The sequence below is a fragment of the Podarcis gaigeae genome (genome assembly GCF_964106915.1).
Source record: "Podarcis gaigeae genome assembly, chromosome: 6".
In the NCBI taxonomy this organism is placed as follows: Eukaryota; Metazoa; Chordata; class Lepidosauria; order Squamata; family Lacertidae; genus Podarcis; species Podarcis gaigeae.
This window is the reverse complement of record NC_139682.1, coordinates 41,497,518-41,515,753: the sequence shown is the minus strand read 5'-3', so window position 1 is coordinate 41,515,753 and position 18,236 is coordinate 41,497,518. Positions and strand designations below refer to the sequence as shown.

Sequence of the window (18,236 nt, the reverse complement as noted above, 5' to 3'; positions counted from 1 at the left end):
AGGAATGTGGATTCTGGGCCTCTGATAATAAGTAGGCGACTATGGAGAGATACTTAAATCTACAGGATGGATTGTGTTTTGACTTATGTTATTTTATTTATATTTATTGTTTATTTATTTAATAAATTTTATTTTTTAAAACCTGCAAAGTGGTTTACCAAAACAAAAAAACAAAAAAAACCAGAGCAGTAAAATCAAGAAAACTTGGCTGTGTGCAGCGGGCAGGGCGAAGGCAAGGCAAGACCTAATCTACTCAGCCTAGTCTCATTTTCTTCACATAGGCCGACTTTTCAGGACCCAGGAAGCCCAGTGGAGGTAGGGCAATAGGGTGTTTCATAAAAAACTTTTTTTAAAAAAAATGCCTGCTCCAAAGGTCTTACTAAACTAGGGATTAAATAGCTATATCTGACATTTCATGCATATCATTTAATATCTTGACCCTGCTCCACTGAATTGAAATTTCAGCCTTCACAACATAGGAAAACAGCCAAGTAAACAGCTATTTTCGTGGAGGAGGGTAAATATATTAACTGATATGCATGAAATTTCATATATAGCTATATAATCCATAATGTAGTAAGATAAGACCTTCAGAGCAGGCATTTTTTTTTTTTAAAAGCTTTTTTATGAACCACCGTAATGGGGCAGTAATTGTTCCTTGATAATTTGTCACCCCCCTCCATGATGGCACCTGGGGCGGACCGCCCCTCTGCCCCCCCTTTCCTATGCCCCTGCCACCAGTGAGATAAGACAGAACATACGAACAAAACTGCTACACAAATTGAAGGTTAAGCAGAAGAAAGGTGATGCTGTGTCTCTTTCTGAACACTCCCTATTCCCTCCCCTACTCTAGGCAATCCTTTTCACCTTTCCTATCTCAGGCCATCTGGAAAGTTGAGTTAAAAATTGGAAAGCTTCCTCACCAAGAGAAGTTGCATCTGAGCATCATATTCTCAGTAAATACAAAAGTGACAATTGACCTGGTAGCATATGCTTTTGCAGAATGCTGAAGTCAGTACTATTGTTAATAATTACAGTATACTGTCAACCAGCTCAAGGGTACAGGACGCAATTGGTAGGAGGTGCATGCTTTTAACTGTGTGTGTAAGACTGTGGGGTGGGGGTGGGTGTATGTGTGAGTGTCAGCCCTCTTTATCACTCCCTCTAATAGCAATGCAATCACCACTGGGCTTTGTTGACAGGACTAGAACTGAAATAGGAACAAAAGGAAGATATCAGCATGTTTGGGGGAAAAGAGTTGTAGAAGTACAAAAAGTATATTTATGTTGGTTTTTTAAAGGGCTGAGCATTCTCAGAAGCCACAGAATGTTGAGTGTTAGTTGCAAAGAGGAAAGAGAAAAATATGTGTGCCTGAACGCAAGTCAACAAACCTCACTAGGGCTATTCTTGAGTAACAAATCTTAAGAATCTGGGGCATAAACTACATTTACAATTCTGAATTTTAACTTTTTATGTATTTATTTTTTCCTCTAAATAAGGTGTCATGTAGAGCTAGTAGAGTAATATGAAGAGTTTCATACTGAAATTTAGCCAGTCTATTAGAAATGAATAGACTTTCTGTGGAAAAAGTCAGGGGGGAAGTGGCTTAATCCTTTGTGTGACCCTCTTCTTAGTTACCAGGGTACAAAAGGCTAAATGAAATGTGGAATTTGCTTGCCTTTTGCAGTCTTCCTCCAAATATTTTTTTAAGAAAGATGAATACAGTATGTATGAATTTTAGTTGCATGTCTTTAAATCATTTTCTTTTCTTTTTACAGTAAATCATATTATCCTGCTGCACTACGGTAGTAAGACACCACTTTGCCTTGTTGGAGGAAACTGGGGACGTAGGATCTTAGCCAAATATTCAAAATGGTAATGCAAAGATATCTCCTAACCTATACGGGAGTGGTGCTCGCTTTATACTTTCATCACCTCATCAGAGCCATTGAAGTCCCTCGGGATCGTAAGTCCACTGATTGTTTATTCATTTATTTATTTACTTTCTCAGTTCCATCTCTGGGACAGCTGTCCCCAACCTGAGGTCTTCAAATGTTGCTGGACTACAAGTCCCATCATCCCTGACTACTGGGCACACAATAATGTAGTCCCAATAATAGGTTGAGGAAAGCTGCCCTGGGGAGTTATTCACTTCATTGGTTAGAGGAAAGACTGTATGTTTGCCCTGACTTTTTTTGTTCTATCTTCGAAGATAGTCAAGCTTTCATGACAAATGTCTTTGGAAGCACATAATTGGGTAAAAAAAACAGAATCTGTAACTTGGAACTAGACTATATATCCAGCTGCTTGGGGGTAAGGAGGTAACACAAAAGATATAAAGGCAAATTCACAGAATGTAAAATGGATCTCGAACACATGACATATTCAAATAACATTTTAGATGTTCATATTGCCTGATGGTTTCATTCCATGGCCCAATCTGTTTTCTATGTGTTGGGAGGATTGTCCAGCCAGAAAGGCAACTAATAGCTGGGTGCCTGGCCATAATGTTCGGTTGTAGTCTTCTTGGTCATGTAAATAGATCATCTCTCTTTTTGTACTAGCAGGTGTAACATGTCCAGTCATGACCAACTCTGGGGTTACTGCTGGTTTAAATGGTTATTAGTGGAACGGCTACCAAACTATTCCAGTAAAGAGAAAAAAACACCCAAGCTCCTTTCAATATGAATGGAAAAGCCATTTTCAGACCAATATACTGCAGCCTCTATTTCTTTTTATTATTTGACCCAGAAAAGTAGATCTCAGGAGCTTTGAAGCTCTTTTCTGGGATTGCTTTATGTTCTAATCTTGACTCCTACTAGGAACATAGACAGCTGCCTTATATGGAATCAAATCATTGGTCCATCTATCCCAGTATTGGGTGCAGTAACTCACAGCGGTTTATCTAAGGTTTCAGCCCTCCCTGGAGATGTCTAGGGCTCAACCTGGGACTATCTGCATGTTTTACTACTGACCTATGGTTCAAGGGGATGATTCGAAAAGAACACCTGGCCCTTACCATGTGATAACTAGCATCCTGTTGTAGCTGAAGCTGGTAACTGTGGTTTACTTTCTGAGTTCAAATCACACTGAATTAATCCTACTGTCATATGGTGGTTTGTAGAGACTCATGAATTCTTGGCATACAAATAGGCTCCTAACTCACCTTAATCTCATCTCAGAAACAGGAAAGCTGGTGTGGTCAGTACCCTTTACCTGAGATTTGGACTAAGGGATCTGAATTTCCCCTAATTTATATACAGTATATGCTTGCTTGCCTATATGTACTGTATGCTTTACCAGTTTACCTGATGGTATAAGGACCTCTTACATATGACCTTGTATACATTTCCTGTATACATTGTATACAGACATTTACACCTGCCCAGCATCCTTATTGTGAAATTTCAACAATCATGAAAACTCTGGTGATTCATATCTCCTCAAATCTTTTATTATTATTATTTGTACCTGAAACATTGAAATGTTTAAGTTTTTTAACTGAAACATTTTTAATGTTTAAAGTACAAATAAAAAGAAAAAAGATTTGAAGAGGTCTGAATCACCAGAGTTTTTGTAAATATTGAGTGGAAATGTATAGTTTAAACATTTTGAAAGAACACATATTTGCCTTTTGGTTTCTGAGTCTAAGCAATACTATTTGCATTCATGAGGACTGGGTGCATTTAATGATTGTTCATTTCAGTATCTTCTTTCTTCTGTTTACTATGCATGAATAACACAAAGCTCAGCAAAATTTCAACAAGCCTGCTGCATCATGTGACTTTAGGCCACGCCCCCTAGCAGCCTGATAGAAGTTTTGTTTAATGTTGTTTTAAACTGGTTGGAAGCATCTGTTGTACTTCCCTATTCTTCACAGGAAATGTAAAAGAAGAGTTCTAAGCATGGGCACCCACCCTGGCATTAGTTAGCAGTGGGTGTCATGGCCACGCTTAAGATAACTGAATTAGCAAAAACTGCTTTAGCAGGAAGCTGGTTTAAAGAAACGGAGTTCTCTCCATATGTCTCTTCTCCCCAACCTTATACTGTATACAACTTTCAAGTCTCACATCGGATGTGTCTGATCTATAGAAAGGACTTTATGAAAATTGAGACAATGTATGTATTTTGGTAACCAAAGAAAATATTTAATAATAATAATAATAATAATAATAATAATAATAATAGGCAAAGCTCTGTTGCATTAGCAGAGAAAGTATCTCAGCTCAAACAGAGCTAAGCAAACACCCCAAAGGAGAATTTTATTGTTTCAGAGTCAATCACACAATTGTAGTCACTGGGACCTGGTACTGAATGAAGACACTTAGGCTACAATCTTAGCTATGATCACCTCCCTATGAGAGAACACAGTGGAACTTTCTTCTCAGCAAACTTGCATCAGATTGCACTGCTAGTCCCTTGTTGGTTTAATATAATGCAAATTTTGTTGAAAGGTCTCTTTGGCATTGTCTAACTCAGGGGTGGGGAACCCATGACCCTCCAAATGTAATTGAACTCTAACTCCCATTAGCCTCTGACAGCATGGCTAATTGTCAGGGATGGTGGGCATTGTAGTCCAACAACATAGGGAAGGGCAAAGGTTAAGGCTCCCCAGGCCTAACTGACACTGAGTTTCATGATGAGGGCGCTAATAATTTTATTTGGGGCACAAGCTTTGATTGCTTCTGGTTACACTTAATCAAAAAGCTCAATACTTGTTCCGATAGGCGAGTCTCGGAAAAGGAACACAGGGGCAGTCGAATCAAATACAAGTACTTTCTAAAAAGAGAGATTGAGAACTTCTTACTGGTCACAGGTTCCCCCCTCCTTTTGAATGGAAGAATGAGTGTAATACGACCTTAGAAAAGAGAAAAAAAGGCACACTCAGTACTTGTTCTAAAGCTTGCTTGCTTTTAAACAAACTTTTGCATTTCTAAAGCACCTTCCGTCTATTATCACTTAATTCCAATAATAGTCCGCTTGGGGCAGGAGATGTATAAGATTAGCTCTTTGTTGGAGGTTATGTAGCTGCAGTACAGTTTTATGTGCCGTTTATGTCAGTTTTACGGCTTTCCATTTGCTGTGTTGGGGCTGTTGCATGATAAATATGTGTCACACATACAAGGAGCAATGTTCAGATGCCACCCTCCTGTGCCTCTTATGTAACACGCACATGGCGTCTCTTGGCCTGTGTTGAAAATGTATATGAAGTGGTGTCCCTAGTCTACCCCTTTCCCTAAAGAAAGCTAAGTGATCAACTGGAACATTTTCAGTTCAAAGACTGCAGTCTTAAGTATGTTTACTAGAGAGCTCATTGGGACATCCTCTGCGTAATTATGCTTAGACTTTCACTTCATTTCAACTTGTGCTTTTTGGACAGCTGAGCAATCCTACTAGGCAGCACATATTGGGGTGGATGCAGTGCATGTCCTTTTGGTGAGATGGTTTGACAAATGTTTTGAAGTATTGCCTACTTCAAAGCAGTGTTGCTCAACACGGGACCTTGTAACAGGATGATACAGGAAAGTGGGCTGCCCCAAATCAAAGGAAAACATTAAGGGATCTGGAATACATCTGCCTCACCCAGCTGGGCCCATTTCAAAGGTTTTCTTTCCCTTTTGCATGCATCAGGCTCTAGAGTCCCTTTTTCCTTCTCTAAGCTGCTGGGGAATTGGATTTTTAATCTTCCTTTTATTGAACACAGCAAAGTGCTCTGTCTCCCTTAGCCCTCTGGTGCCTGCCCATTGTTTGTGGCAGAGGCTCAGCTAATTAATTCATCACTCCTATTTGTGAACTTGAAAGGTTTCAGGTTTTACTAAATCGAGCAGGTGGTGCATAAATAGCTACAGCTGCTCTGGGTTTATGATAAGTTTGCAAATTGATGACTCTCCACACAAATGAGCTCTCTTTTCCCTTTGAACCCAACCTTCAAGCCCTCCCTCTTTCATAGAGATTAGTGGTTTCTACAGGTGCAGGGGTGAGTTAGAGCAAATGTCCACCAGTGAAGCCAGGGTATCAGATTTGAATTCTGAGTTGTTTAGCCAGCAAACTTCCCCTTGATGATGTTGGAGAGGCAGCTGAAAATATATTGAATCAAATTTGAGCAATATTGTCTGCATTCAGACAAAGGGATTCTTAAGAGGAGGCTGATGATAAACATAGATGTCTGCACGAGAAAGCCTTGCTTCACCATCTTTAGCATTTTGGAGCTGTTGGCAAATATGTATGGAGGGAGAACCCAACAGATATACTTACAGAAACTGGAGACTCCTAGGGAAACTTAGTAGCCATAGAATTAGAGAATTACCAATCTCATGAATGGGTAATTGATTAAAAAAAGAAGAGGATAAGAATAGGAATAACTAATAAATTTCAGCTAATGTTCGGACATCTTAGGGTGGGGCCAGTAACATCGTTGTAGGGACAGTAGGCGCGAACCACTTCACATCTCTACCATACACATGTAGGTAAGAAGTGGAAACCACTCAAAAGATAAACCAAGGGGTTCTTTGGCAATTGGTTTCAGTGGGAGAGAGGGAGCAAACACTCTTTATTTTTAGTGGGACTATAGCAGGGAAGGAATGGGTTGGTTCCATGCCCCCAATCCTGATTCCCCCCCCCCCCACTTCATGGTTGCTGTTTAGAGTTTTTAAGTGATTTGTGGAAGTCTAAATGGCACGCTTAACCTCACAAGTAGGCTAGCTTCAAATATCTAATGCTGTCTGGTCTGGTTCGCATGGACCAAAGTGATTCCTCATGAAGTCTCCCTATCTGTATGGAATATGTGTCATTAGTATTTCCATATACAACTTCCCACTTTAATTGTTGTGTAAAAAAATATGTTACAGTGATTGTAGAAATAGCTACTGACAAGCAGGCCATACTTTAAATTCTCCAAGGGACCAGAGGCATACATGTAACTGAGGATGGTGTTGGCCACATCGTATGGAAAGAATTTTTGAACCTGTGGGCTAACCCTCAGCCTGGTCTTTCACATGCTTAAGCCACTCTCAATAAACTGGAAGTAGATCTTGTTTGAGGCTTTTGTCCGTGCTTTAAAACAAGAAGAGGAACCTGTGGCCGTCTAGCTCATCTCCCATCAGCCACAGGTGGTACAATGAATGGTCTGAGATGATGAGGCTAGTGGTCCAAAACCATCTGGAGTGGCACAGAACTACCTCTTAAAAGTCTTGAATTGCCTTTGTGGTCTTGAGGCATTAACTGCAACCTTTGAATTTCTCTTTACACTTTTGTTGATGTTTTATGTAACTTTTCACAGGAGCTCGGAGTACTAGACATAAGCTAATCATTGCCATCCTTAAAACGCTTAGTTTTCAATTTAACTTTTTTAGATAGCTATATATACATACTACATCTAAAATGTGTTAGACTAACCCTTCCTCTCTCTTTCTTTTTTAAAAATACGCTTACACCTCGGAACTAACAGCAAGTATTCAAGATACATGTAAGTCTTACTTACTGACTTGTTTTTTCTCCAAAGCAGCTGTCTCCAGTTCTTGGGGGGGGGGGGTAGGGAGAGAGAACACAGTAACCATGTACACAGCAGACAGCCAAGAAGCCCAAAGTGAAATGGGGCCATAGGATGGGCATTGCTTGCATGGTTAATAGCACTAAACACTGGAGTCTGACTTTTTGAAGCTTGATATTCAGCACTTGGATGGTAACATAGAAAAGCTGTATCATATTCTAACCCAGGCTTCCTCAAACTTGGCCCTTCAAATGTTATGAGACTACAATTTCCATCATCCCTGACCACTGGTCCTGCTAGCTAGGGATCATGGGAGTTGTAGGCCAGAAACATCTGGAGGGCTGAGTTTGAGGAAGCCTGTTCTAACCAAACTAAGGAAACTTTGTTATTTTAGTATATGGTACTTGCTACGTTAACATCAAATACAGGTAAGATACAAAACCGTTTGAATGAAGCTTTTATATTGACTTAACTATAGAGACAGTCCTCTTCCCCAACACCCCCAATTCTTATGAGTGGTTTGGGTTTCCTTTTGAACTCAGTGTGAGGTAGAGGATTGTGTGTGAGGGAGGAAAGCTTATTAAAGCCATTGGCAGTCTGAAAATATATTATATAATGGTCACTGGAGAGAGAAAACCTCAGGAGAAATGGAATACTGTGGCTTGTTCCAAGGCAGCAGGCTAGACTTAACACCAAGCCAAGCCAATAACATAATTACTCTTACTTGGGGGGGGGGGGGAATCACTGAGCTGCATTCCCATGTTCCCCCTCCAATACACCACAACTGGTAAGAGCAGCTGTACTCCATTGCAGCTTACCTATCTCAGTTCTCTCCTGTCATATGCATACATATGGAGATGGTGCATCATAGTAGCTTTGGTGACAGCTTTTCCAGGAGCCAAACCTTCTTATTGAGCTCTACTCTACTAAGTGGATGAACTTACTTTGTGGCGTTTTACATATATTTGCAGATGACATGTGGATTCAGATGTGGGTGTATGGTACTCTTGGGATGACCTCCTTGACTCCATCTGCATGTTCTTGTTTTTCTGTTTTCTGTGGTTGTTTCTTTCCTGTCCTGATTCTTCTCTTCCCATACTTGAATTATCAGATGATAATTATGTGAAGATCAAGCAATTTGGGAGCACCACATTGTGGGGCATTGGCATATAGAGTTTGTAGGCCCAGGTATGGCTTTGCCTGGTAACATAACCTAGTCATAATGGCAAGTCTGTAATGCAGTACTTTGCTATCAGTGTGCCTGTTTACTGATATTAGATACTGAAAAATTTCTTTGCTGATTTCTGCAGCCTCTGTTGCACTTGATCTTGCAAAGACTTGCCTGCGTGCAGAAAGGAAATTGTTGCTGCAACTCAGCAGGTTGTAGGAGAAGAGGCGGATCAACAGTAAATGCAGACCAACATTGGTACATCTGACTGTAACCACTAGTCATCTCATGCTTTTCTAGAACTCATTTTCTGCAACAGATTGCTAGTCTTCTGTCCCAGTTTACAGCTGAAAGTTATCCAGCCAAGTAGCCTTGGATGGATTTTGCAGGAAGAAGTGCGTGCCTTTAAATGTGGACAGAGAAGAGGAATAGTCTCTTTAAGTTGCTTGCCAGAAATGGCACTCATTGGCCTAGTTCATATGTCTCATTAAACTATGGTTTAAATTGGAGTTACACATATAAAGCCAAATCTATCAATTTCACACTTTCAAAACAATATGCAAACTGAAACACAGCTATCCTTCAAAATCCATGTTTTTCTGAATTTTGCAATGTAGTTGTCCAACCAAACAATGTTTTTTTAAAAAATGCATATACTGGGGAAAAGAGTAAAATGTCCATGCTGTTAGTCCATGCTGTCAGGCTGCCAGACTCTGGGCTGTGTCCAACTAATGTTGTGGGACACCAGTGGGAGGATTTACGCTTGCACAATTGAACATTTACCCCTCCCACTGTGCACAACTCATGGCCTCCCCAAATCAGCTCCAAAGGGTTAGGAGAACCCCTAGAACCTCTAGCTCCATTCAGTCAGGCAGAGGAAATGGTGTTCCAATTTAAACTGTGAGGAGTTTGAATGTGTCGCTTTGCATCAGGAAAAATACTTTCACCTACAAAGGAAGGTAGAGGCTCGAAAATATAGTCTGTACAAGCCACTGTCTTAGGGAAGTATTTGAGTCGAGGAAGGAGGTTCTTGATTGTTCCATGCCACAAGAGACCAAAATAGTCTCATTGGCATGGAGTGCCTTTATCCAACTGTGGCCAGTTCACCTACTATAGCTGTTTCTGATGTGTCCTATGTAGGGATGCCCTTGGAGACTGTTCAGAGATTGCTGCTGATGGAAATCACAGCCACTCATGGGTTTTGATTGCTCAAGACTATATTGCATCGGATCACAATGATCTGTACCGGCTGTCTATTCACTACCAGGCCCAATTTGAGGTTATGGTGTTGACATAAAAAGTTCTGAATGCCTTAGGACCTGGTTTCCTGCAGGACCATCTCTCCCTCTATGACCTGCCCACACTCTGAGATTTTCTGGGGCCTCTCTTGTAATACCATCATCTACTGAAATTCATGGGTCTATGTCTTATCCGACCGCTAATTTTGGCAATGACATCGTGGCTATAGAACATCCTCCACGTGAGATGTGGCCAGCACCACCATTGTGCATCTTATGTGCCTGTTGGAAATGTTTATTTCTCTTTCTCTGGGCTTTCTGAATATTTAAAGCATCTTCTCTGTACTGTAGTGTGAAAAGATGGAATGTGCTTTTTATTGAATTGTGATTTCTGCTTTTAATGTGCTTTGTCTGTTTTTGTAGTTCAGTTGATCAGTACCTGGCCATGTATCTTGTGATGAATGGTGTGATAGGAATAATTATAATAACAATAGCAGCTTCCATTTTAATCTGACCTTGGGTGCAAGCCACTGAGAAGATCGCCTTTGCTCAGCTCATATTCATTTTGATAGGGCTTGCAGGCTAGAAACATCGGTGGATTGTGCTCCTTGCCTTTCACAAGCAGGAAGGCAAAAACAGTGCATAGAGAACTGATGGTGTGCTGCAAATACGACAACCTTGTATTTCTTTGGAATAAATGGACTGTGGAGTTCATACTTCAATTTGTAAAGGGTCTTTGTTTGTGAAACAAAACAAAAAAAACAAGAGGCATGGATAATGTTGGAAAGAGCACTTGCTCTTATTAATTTGCTGTTTCAAATGGCAATAATTGAGAATGTCTTCCTTTGCCCCCTATTTATTCTCTCTTTCTCTGTCCCCCTTGCGTATACTTTACAGTGCCTCAACCCCCTACTATTACAAAGCAGTCTGTGAAGGATTATATTGTAGATCCGAGGGACAACATCTTCATTGAGTGTGAAGCAAAAGGGAACCCCACTCCCACGTGAGTGCAGTTCTAATTTATTTGTTAGGTTTGAATTCCACCCATTCATTGTGGAGCTCAAAGTGGTATAACAAAACAGGTGCTTATAATCAAAGCAGTGGCTAAGCCCACACCTGACTGTGGGTCAGAATAGCACTGCTATTCTGGCAGCCTTTCATGGTGAGTGTAAGCATGCACCGTCTCTTGAATGCAAGGGTGTTTTGTTGAATGGCTCAGATGTCATTCATTAAATTGCATGTACTGGACCACTGTAGGAATACCTATAGCAAATTATCTCTGGAGTAGTTTAGAGGAGTTTGTATCACAAAAGTTCTGTTATAGCCCTGGTAACTGGATGCCTTGCAAAAAATGACTTGCAAATGCCACCTGATGGCTACTTTATTTCCTCTCCCATACTGATGACAACAAGGAAAATATGCTAATATATTTGCATTAGGCTTCTCCTAGAAAGTAGAATAGAGAAATACAACTCATGAATGCATTAAGGGTTAATGGATCCAAAATAACATGTAAACCATGCAGTATTGGATAAATCTCTCTGGGCAAAGAAGGTAATTGTCTCTTTGATGTAACTATTTTTATAGATTTTTATGGACGCGAAATGGAAAGTTCTTCAATGTTGCAAAGGACCCAAGAGTAAGCATGAGACATTGGTCATCAGGTACACTGGATGTTGACTTCCGTAGTGGTGGCAGGCCAGAAGATTATGAAGGGGAATTTCAGTGTTTTGCTCGGAATGATTTGGGGACAGCCATCTCCAACAAAATCTTTCTGCAGGTTTCAAGTGAGTATAATTATTACACTATTAGAAACCTTATTATTTTAGAACCTTATACACTGTGTCATTTGTGTTTGCAAGGGCTTTTTGTATTTGATAAATGTTAATGTGTAGTCTGTTAGAGTCTAGTTCCAGTGTCTAGCTAAAAAGTGTTCAAAATTAATACAGTGGAACCTATGAACTCGAACAACTCTGTTCTTGAATGTTTCAGCTCTCGAATGCCGAAAACCTGGAGGTAAGTGCTCCGGTTTTCAAACATTCCTCAGAACACGAATGTCTGACGTGGCTTCTGCTGTGCAAAAACCAACTGTCAGCCAATAGGAAGCCACACCTCAGAACTCAGATCGTTTCAGAAGTCAAACGGTCTTCCGGAACGGATTATGTTCACGGTCCGAGGTTCCACTTTACAAAATTGCAGAAGTCACCTTCCATCACAGCAACTCAGAGAATCAGTGCTTTATCTTCATTGCCGTTCTGTAATTTGTTATTTATAACACCTAAGTCACTACCTCCCTGCTTGTTCCCAAGTTACTCACAAATTGCCTTATTGGTCAAGAGGAATGTTTCCGCTTGCTTTCTTCAAAGGTTGACTTTTTTAAAAAAACAAACACATCCTTTATACTAGGATTTTTCAGGGGTGATCCATGGGTGAGATTCTGAAGGAGACTCTCTGCTAGGTACCAATTAATATTGCGTAAGCCAGAGCAGTATAAACTATAGGCTAGTATAAATTTGGAATAAATTTTGGTATTGACAAAAGGGGAAGAGGATTAAACAATGTGGATGGATCTTGTGTTGGGAAGAAGATATGTATCCCTGTGTGCGAAAGGGTTGTGACTATGGTTTTAGTCCCATCCACCATTGACATGCAGCTCCCAGAAGGTTATGCAGCACATGGAATGGAAAAGGTCCCCCACCTCTTCTGTAGACGGCAGAGCCAGATAAAGTGCGGAAAACACGATGGGATGGTGACTGCTCTATGGAGCAGTTTCAAAAATTAGCACCATGTACCTTTATGTATGTTTGACTAAACTGCGGGAGGCAGTGGAGGACAGGAGTGCCTGCCGTGCTCTGGTCTATGGGGTCACGAAGAGTCGGACACGACTAAACGACTGAACAACAACAACCTTTATGTATGCATGTAATTTCTTTTGTGACATTTTTATTTGCAGAGTCTCCCTTGTGGCCAAAGGAAAACTTAGACATTCAAGAGGTTCATGAAGGTGCTCATCTTATCTTGGCATGCAATCCCCCTCCTGGACTGCCGCCTCCAGCTATCTTCTGGATGAGCAGCTGTAAGTCTTCACACTGGCTAGCAGGCTAGAACTGTATTTGGAAACGAAGAGGGTTCCCTAACAGGACATGAGTGCAATGGTTTAGACTGATCTCGGTGATGCTACTGTTTCCCTTGTCTATACTGACCATTCATGGGGCTCGGTAGTATTATGGCAAAGGAGTGACCTTTTCCGCCTTTCCACACTCTCGTGTTGTCAACACTGAAATGACAATGGTTGTGGTACATTCAATATCTGCTTCTTGTTAATATACAAAAGAAGATGGAGCTTCAGCCTGAGATAGCCCACGACCTCATCTGGGTTATATTCCTCCAGAGCTCACCCCAGGATCTCATTAAGTATCGAAGAGGATTCTGAGATGCACTTCTCATATTGCACACTGCTTCCTTAATGCCCTTAAAAATGCTGTTCTAAGCTATCACTCCTATTTCTCTGCTGTTGGGATGTCCCTGGCTGCAGCTCTTGGAAAGAGCTGGTTTGCATAATAAATTTGAGACCTACCTTCTCAGTCTAAATATTTCCTTTTCCATGTGGACTGCATATGCATGGGGTAAACTGACTGTGTCGGCTAGTCATATTTACAAAGTAACTAGTCTTTATAGCAGCGAGCTATGTGGATTTTCTCATGTGTGTTGCTGAACACTCATATTGTGATATGATTTTATTGTTTTTATTATCCTTTGGGGAACTGCGTGGAAAACTGTCCTATTGCCAGGTGGCATAACAGTTCTGTTAACTTAGCAAGTAAGCAAAATTGGTTCTTTGTGTTGCTTTTCACCCGTAGTAAGCATTTGAAGTACCTAGCTTAGACTATCGGAAATGTCTTGAATTGAGTTCTGCTGTCCAATGCTAGCTGGAAGTAATCAATTTATGTATTTTCCAGGTTGCTGGGGCTAGTAGATAATTGCCACTAGTTCTATCCATTACAAAGGTGCAGAGCAGTGAGTTCCAATAAGATTTATTGTTCTTTCTTACAGCCATGGAGTCAATCCACCAAGACAAGCGTGTCTCCCAAGGACAGAATGGTGACTTGTATTTCTCCAATGTCATGCAGGAGGATGCCCTGACTGACTACAGCTGTAATGCTCGCTTTGCCTTCACCCACACCATCCAGCAGAAAAACCCTTATACCCTCAAAGTCATGACCAGTAAGTATTTACTATGATCAGCTTGGCTGGCACTTCATGAGCACAATCCCTGCTGTGCTGGCAACAGTCAGAGAAACCATCTCCTTACAAACATGGCATTTTTTGTAAGATTCCTTGAGTTATGAGAGGGTCTTTTACTACATGTTCTTAGAGGTGTTTTATTTAATGCTTTATTTAACACATTGGTGCGCCATCCTTCCTCCAAGAAGATCAAGACAGCTTACATGAATTTTGGAGGTTCAAAATGCATTTTGAAGACAGCTTTACTTATTGGGCATATAGTGCCTTATTTATCTGTGAGGAATGTAAACATCAGAGACATCAGCTGACATATCAACGTAACAGGTTCTAGCATGTGTCCACATATTTTTCACATACACGCAGGTCCTGCTTTCTGAATACAATGTGTTCCCAAGAAATCGTTTGTTGGGTGAGTGTTCGCATAACAAGCTGATGATTTCCATTATTTTCTTATGGGAACATTTCTATTCCATGCTTTCTCCCTCCATGCCTCCTGCCTAAAACTGCTGCAGCCAATTAGCAAAAGCCAAACAAGGGGGAAACTCTCTCCTGCCCAAAGTAGTTGATGCCAACCAGCAAAACACAAACAAGTAAGGAAGTGGGCAAACTCCACCTGTTTGGATTTCTGAATCAGCCATTTTGTGACGTGGTTTGGATATAATTCTTTGGGTTTGAATATCTAAGATTTTAGATAGCAAGCATCCTGGCAGCAGGACTTGTTTGTATGTGCTTTTTTAAATGATATACTGCTGTCTTCTCTGGTTTGGTTACTGGGTTGGCTTCAACTGAAGAGCACATCTATTGCAATTAATGGATCTAATTTAGTCATGAAGATTAATTTCAATGGGTCTACTGTGAGTAAAACATAGTTGAATGTCACCCAGTATTTTAAAGGGGTCATTGACTAAATGCTTGGATATCTATGATCAAACAGCAAGTAAATTCAAGAGATCATTTTTTAAAAGACTTATCAGGTTGCTCATATGACTTGTTTGATTTTTTTAGTTAATCCTTCCCTGTTTGCATGAACAGTGTTCCACAATGCTCACAAAAGGATGTATAGCTCAATTGTGCTAATGGAGTGTTCTATGGCATGTTGGATCATTTTAGATATCCTGCTGTGGCCTCTTATTGGAGTTTGTGTGGTGGTGGTGATGTATTTTTTTAAAAAAACTCTCTTGTTTTAAAAGATCTGTGTACATTCCCCCTCCTTAATGAGCCAATATAACCTTGTCCAGTATTTCCAAAGTTTTAACCATCTCAGAATGTTTAGTAATTTATAAAGGAAATGTGCATTAGCAGTGTGCATTGTATTTAGCTTCAGCCAAGCCATGCTGTCAATCACTCCTCCTATTGCTTCTAGTGCAATGAGTGGCACTCAGGGCATCCACCCAGGATGTCACTGATGCATGCTTTGAGGTAAGCGGTGCTGGGCGCACCAGCAAACATCACTGCCAGCCCACTTTGCATGGCATCAACTATGGATTTATTCCCCATAGAAGTCAACAGGTCGCACTTGGAACTGTGTAAGGAGAGAGCAGAGTGAACTTGCTGCTTACTTTCTCATTTATTATATTTGAATCCTCACTGATTTGAATGTTCTTCTATTCCAGTGTCAGGTGTGTCCACCAGCTTAAAATTGAAATAATTCCCTGCTTCTTCTTTTCTTCTTCTTGCCCAGCTTCTTATTACTGCTTGCTTAGGTCTGGGGATGTCTTTTGAGGGCATGCTTCACTCTGATTGCAATGACATCTGAATTATTTAGACCATTGTATGCCAAATGGGGTGGGGAGAACATGAAAACATGGAGGCCAGAAGCATGCGCCATATCCACAGTCGACCCAAAAGACACACAGAAGAGGCCTGAATTATTGATAATCATAAGCATTCTCTAACAGTCTCCATGGGTAGAATGTCCTGCAGAGCGGAAGCAGCTGCATTGGCATCTTCTGGCTACTTTCAGGATGACCTCAGTTTCAACCCATCAAAGAGCATCTTCTCTAAGGATGGAGGGAAGAGCATGATTAGATTTCATTCTTGCTACTTTAATAAGCGAGGGGGAAGTAGAGATCAGCAGGCTACAAACTAACATTCTTCTTAACCCTCTACTGACTGCTACATCGTTTTGCTGCCGCAGCAACACTTGCAAGTTGAGTAGACCATATCAAACTTGGAACATTTGAATTGCCTCTCATGAAATTGATATATATTAAAGGAGTAAGGAGGAGAGATGGCAGCATACTAATTCTAGGACAGGGAATATATTAAATGATTGAAAGACACTGGCTTGCTGGTGGGGTACATCTCACTTCTCATTCATTTTATTTAGAGTATATTTACTTACTTACTTACTTACTTACTTACTTACTTACTTACTTACTACTTTAGTGAAGGAAAGTTTGGAGCCATTCCTGACCCTATTAAGTGTTACAGGCTTGAGAGCATAGAGGAGAAGATTACTATAAGCTCCAGCCTACAAAAGTAGCCTCTCAATGTGGCTACACAGCTAGATGCCAAATAACATAGAATAATAATAAAGGACTAAATCTATTCATCTGTAAGAAAGAAGAGGTGTGTGCTTCTTTGACAAATGTTTTCTTTGTTTCTAAGAAAAGGAAACCAAGGATTAATGGACTTGCGAAACACACAAATATAACAAGAGAAATATATAATTGAACTGAAATATTCATTGGGATGTTTGAATTCAGTGACCTCAGCTATCACTAGGAATGGTGTGGAATCAATATATTCATCAAAATAATATAGAGAAATGCATTATATTAGGGAAATTGCTTGCAAAAATGTGTTAGGATGCGGGGGAATTTTTGTGAGGATTTCGTCTAGAAATCTGTCAATAGGTGCAAAAAATTGGAGAACTGAATTTAGGAATAGGAAAATGAGAAAACCAAAGTTTGCAGATCCTTCCGTCATTAGTCATCACTACAGCCAATTGGTACTAATCAGCCCAGTTTTTAAGTGGCATTTAGGAAGGCATGCATACTCCTTAGTCTGTCGTATCAGCGCTGTATGAGGATATGGCCTTTTGTACTTAATTCCTAGAGACATGTCAGTTGAAGTTAAGAACCACATTGCTCTTTTGGCCAGCAGATGATTCTTCATTGCCTAGGCCTCTCTCCCTCTCTCTCAGGGCATTAAGTCTTAACCTCTGTTACTTTTGAAACTGCTGCCGTGAAACCCTAGCAGAAGAGATGTGTTTTTGTGCTAGCAGTTGATTGTGAGGTTACAAACACTTGGAACTTTCTGGATCTCTCCCTTCAGGGCTGGATAGACTATGAGGCAATTGATGCATTTGTCTTGGATTCTGTCCTTGCAAGGGTTGTCAAGCAGCAGCTGGATATCTCCAGTGCTGGGCACTCTAGTCATGGAGGGAAATGAGTACAGAACCTGGTAAGCTGGGAGGTGTCACTGAAGTAGATTCCTCTGCAGACAGAAAGATAACAGGAACCTACTTTATATCCAATCTATTTGTCCATCTAGATCAGTATTGTTTACTACCTGCCAGCAGCTCTTCAAGGTCTCAGGGAGAAGGAGGTTTTTCTGTCATCTGCTAAATGGAGCTGCCAGGGTTTGAACGTAGGCCGTCTGCATGCAAAGCAGATGCTCTACACTGAGATACTTCCCTAGCATGAATGGAAACAATAAACTATATGAGCCATGGCTTAGCATTATGTCCAGACCAGGGATCATGGTTCGTTTTGCCCCAAACATACCACAATCTGAAGTCAAGGTTTGTTCTTAGCTTCCAGATTTGTTTGAGCAAAACAAAGTGCAATGTCAGTTTCAGCTATAACATTAAAATGAGGATTTTAACTTGTTGTGTCCACTCACACTAGGGGAGAAAAGCTCATGGCATGCCCTTAATTATGGCTTTCCATGACTGGCAAACAAGACCTTGGTGTTAATGCTATATAGCATGCATGGGGAATATTCAGCCTGCAAGCCTATTTAGGCCCAGCATGGGTCCCAATTTGGCCATTTCCCAAGACTGGCTGTACTACAAATGAAAAATGGGTCACTTCATCGTAGTGATGTCAAGTGACTGAAAAGTGGCATGGACCCCACCTACCCAGAAGTG

General features: G+C 40.7%; 1 protein-coding gene across 33 annotated transcripts in view; it reads left to right on the top strand.

Moving 5' to 3' along the window:
- Positions 1–18,236, top strand: part of NFASC (neurofascin) — a 181,287-nt gene that overhangs the window by 75,135 nt on the left and 87,916 nt on the right. For 22 of the 33 annotated variants that reach the window (XR_014566029.1, XR_014566030.1, XR_014566031.1 and 19 more), the window contains exons 3-8: positions 1,779–1,966; positions 7,448–7,465; positions 10,793–10,898; positions 11,483–11,682; positions 12,849–12,971; positions 13,949–14,119. Coding sequence is in view for 30 of the 33 variants with exons in the window: in XM_083745926.1 (XP_083602052.1) it covers positions 1,873–1,966; positions 7,448–7,465; positions 10,793–10,898; positions 11,483–11,682; positions 12,849–12,971; positions 13,949–14,119 (712 nt within the window). In the remaining 3 variants the exon portion in view is untranslated. The remainder of the gene's footprint in view (positions 1–1,778; positions 1,967–7,447; positions 7,466–10,792; positions 10,899–11,482; positions 11,683–12,848; positions 12,972–13,948; positions 14,120–18,236) is intronic. The other 11 variants (XM_083745928.1, XM_083745917.1, XM_083745934.1 and 8 more) reach the window with 1 other exon arrangement.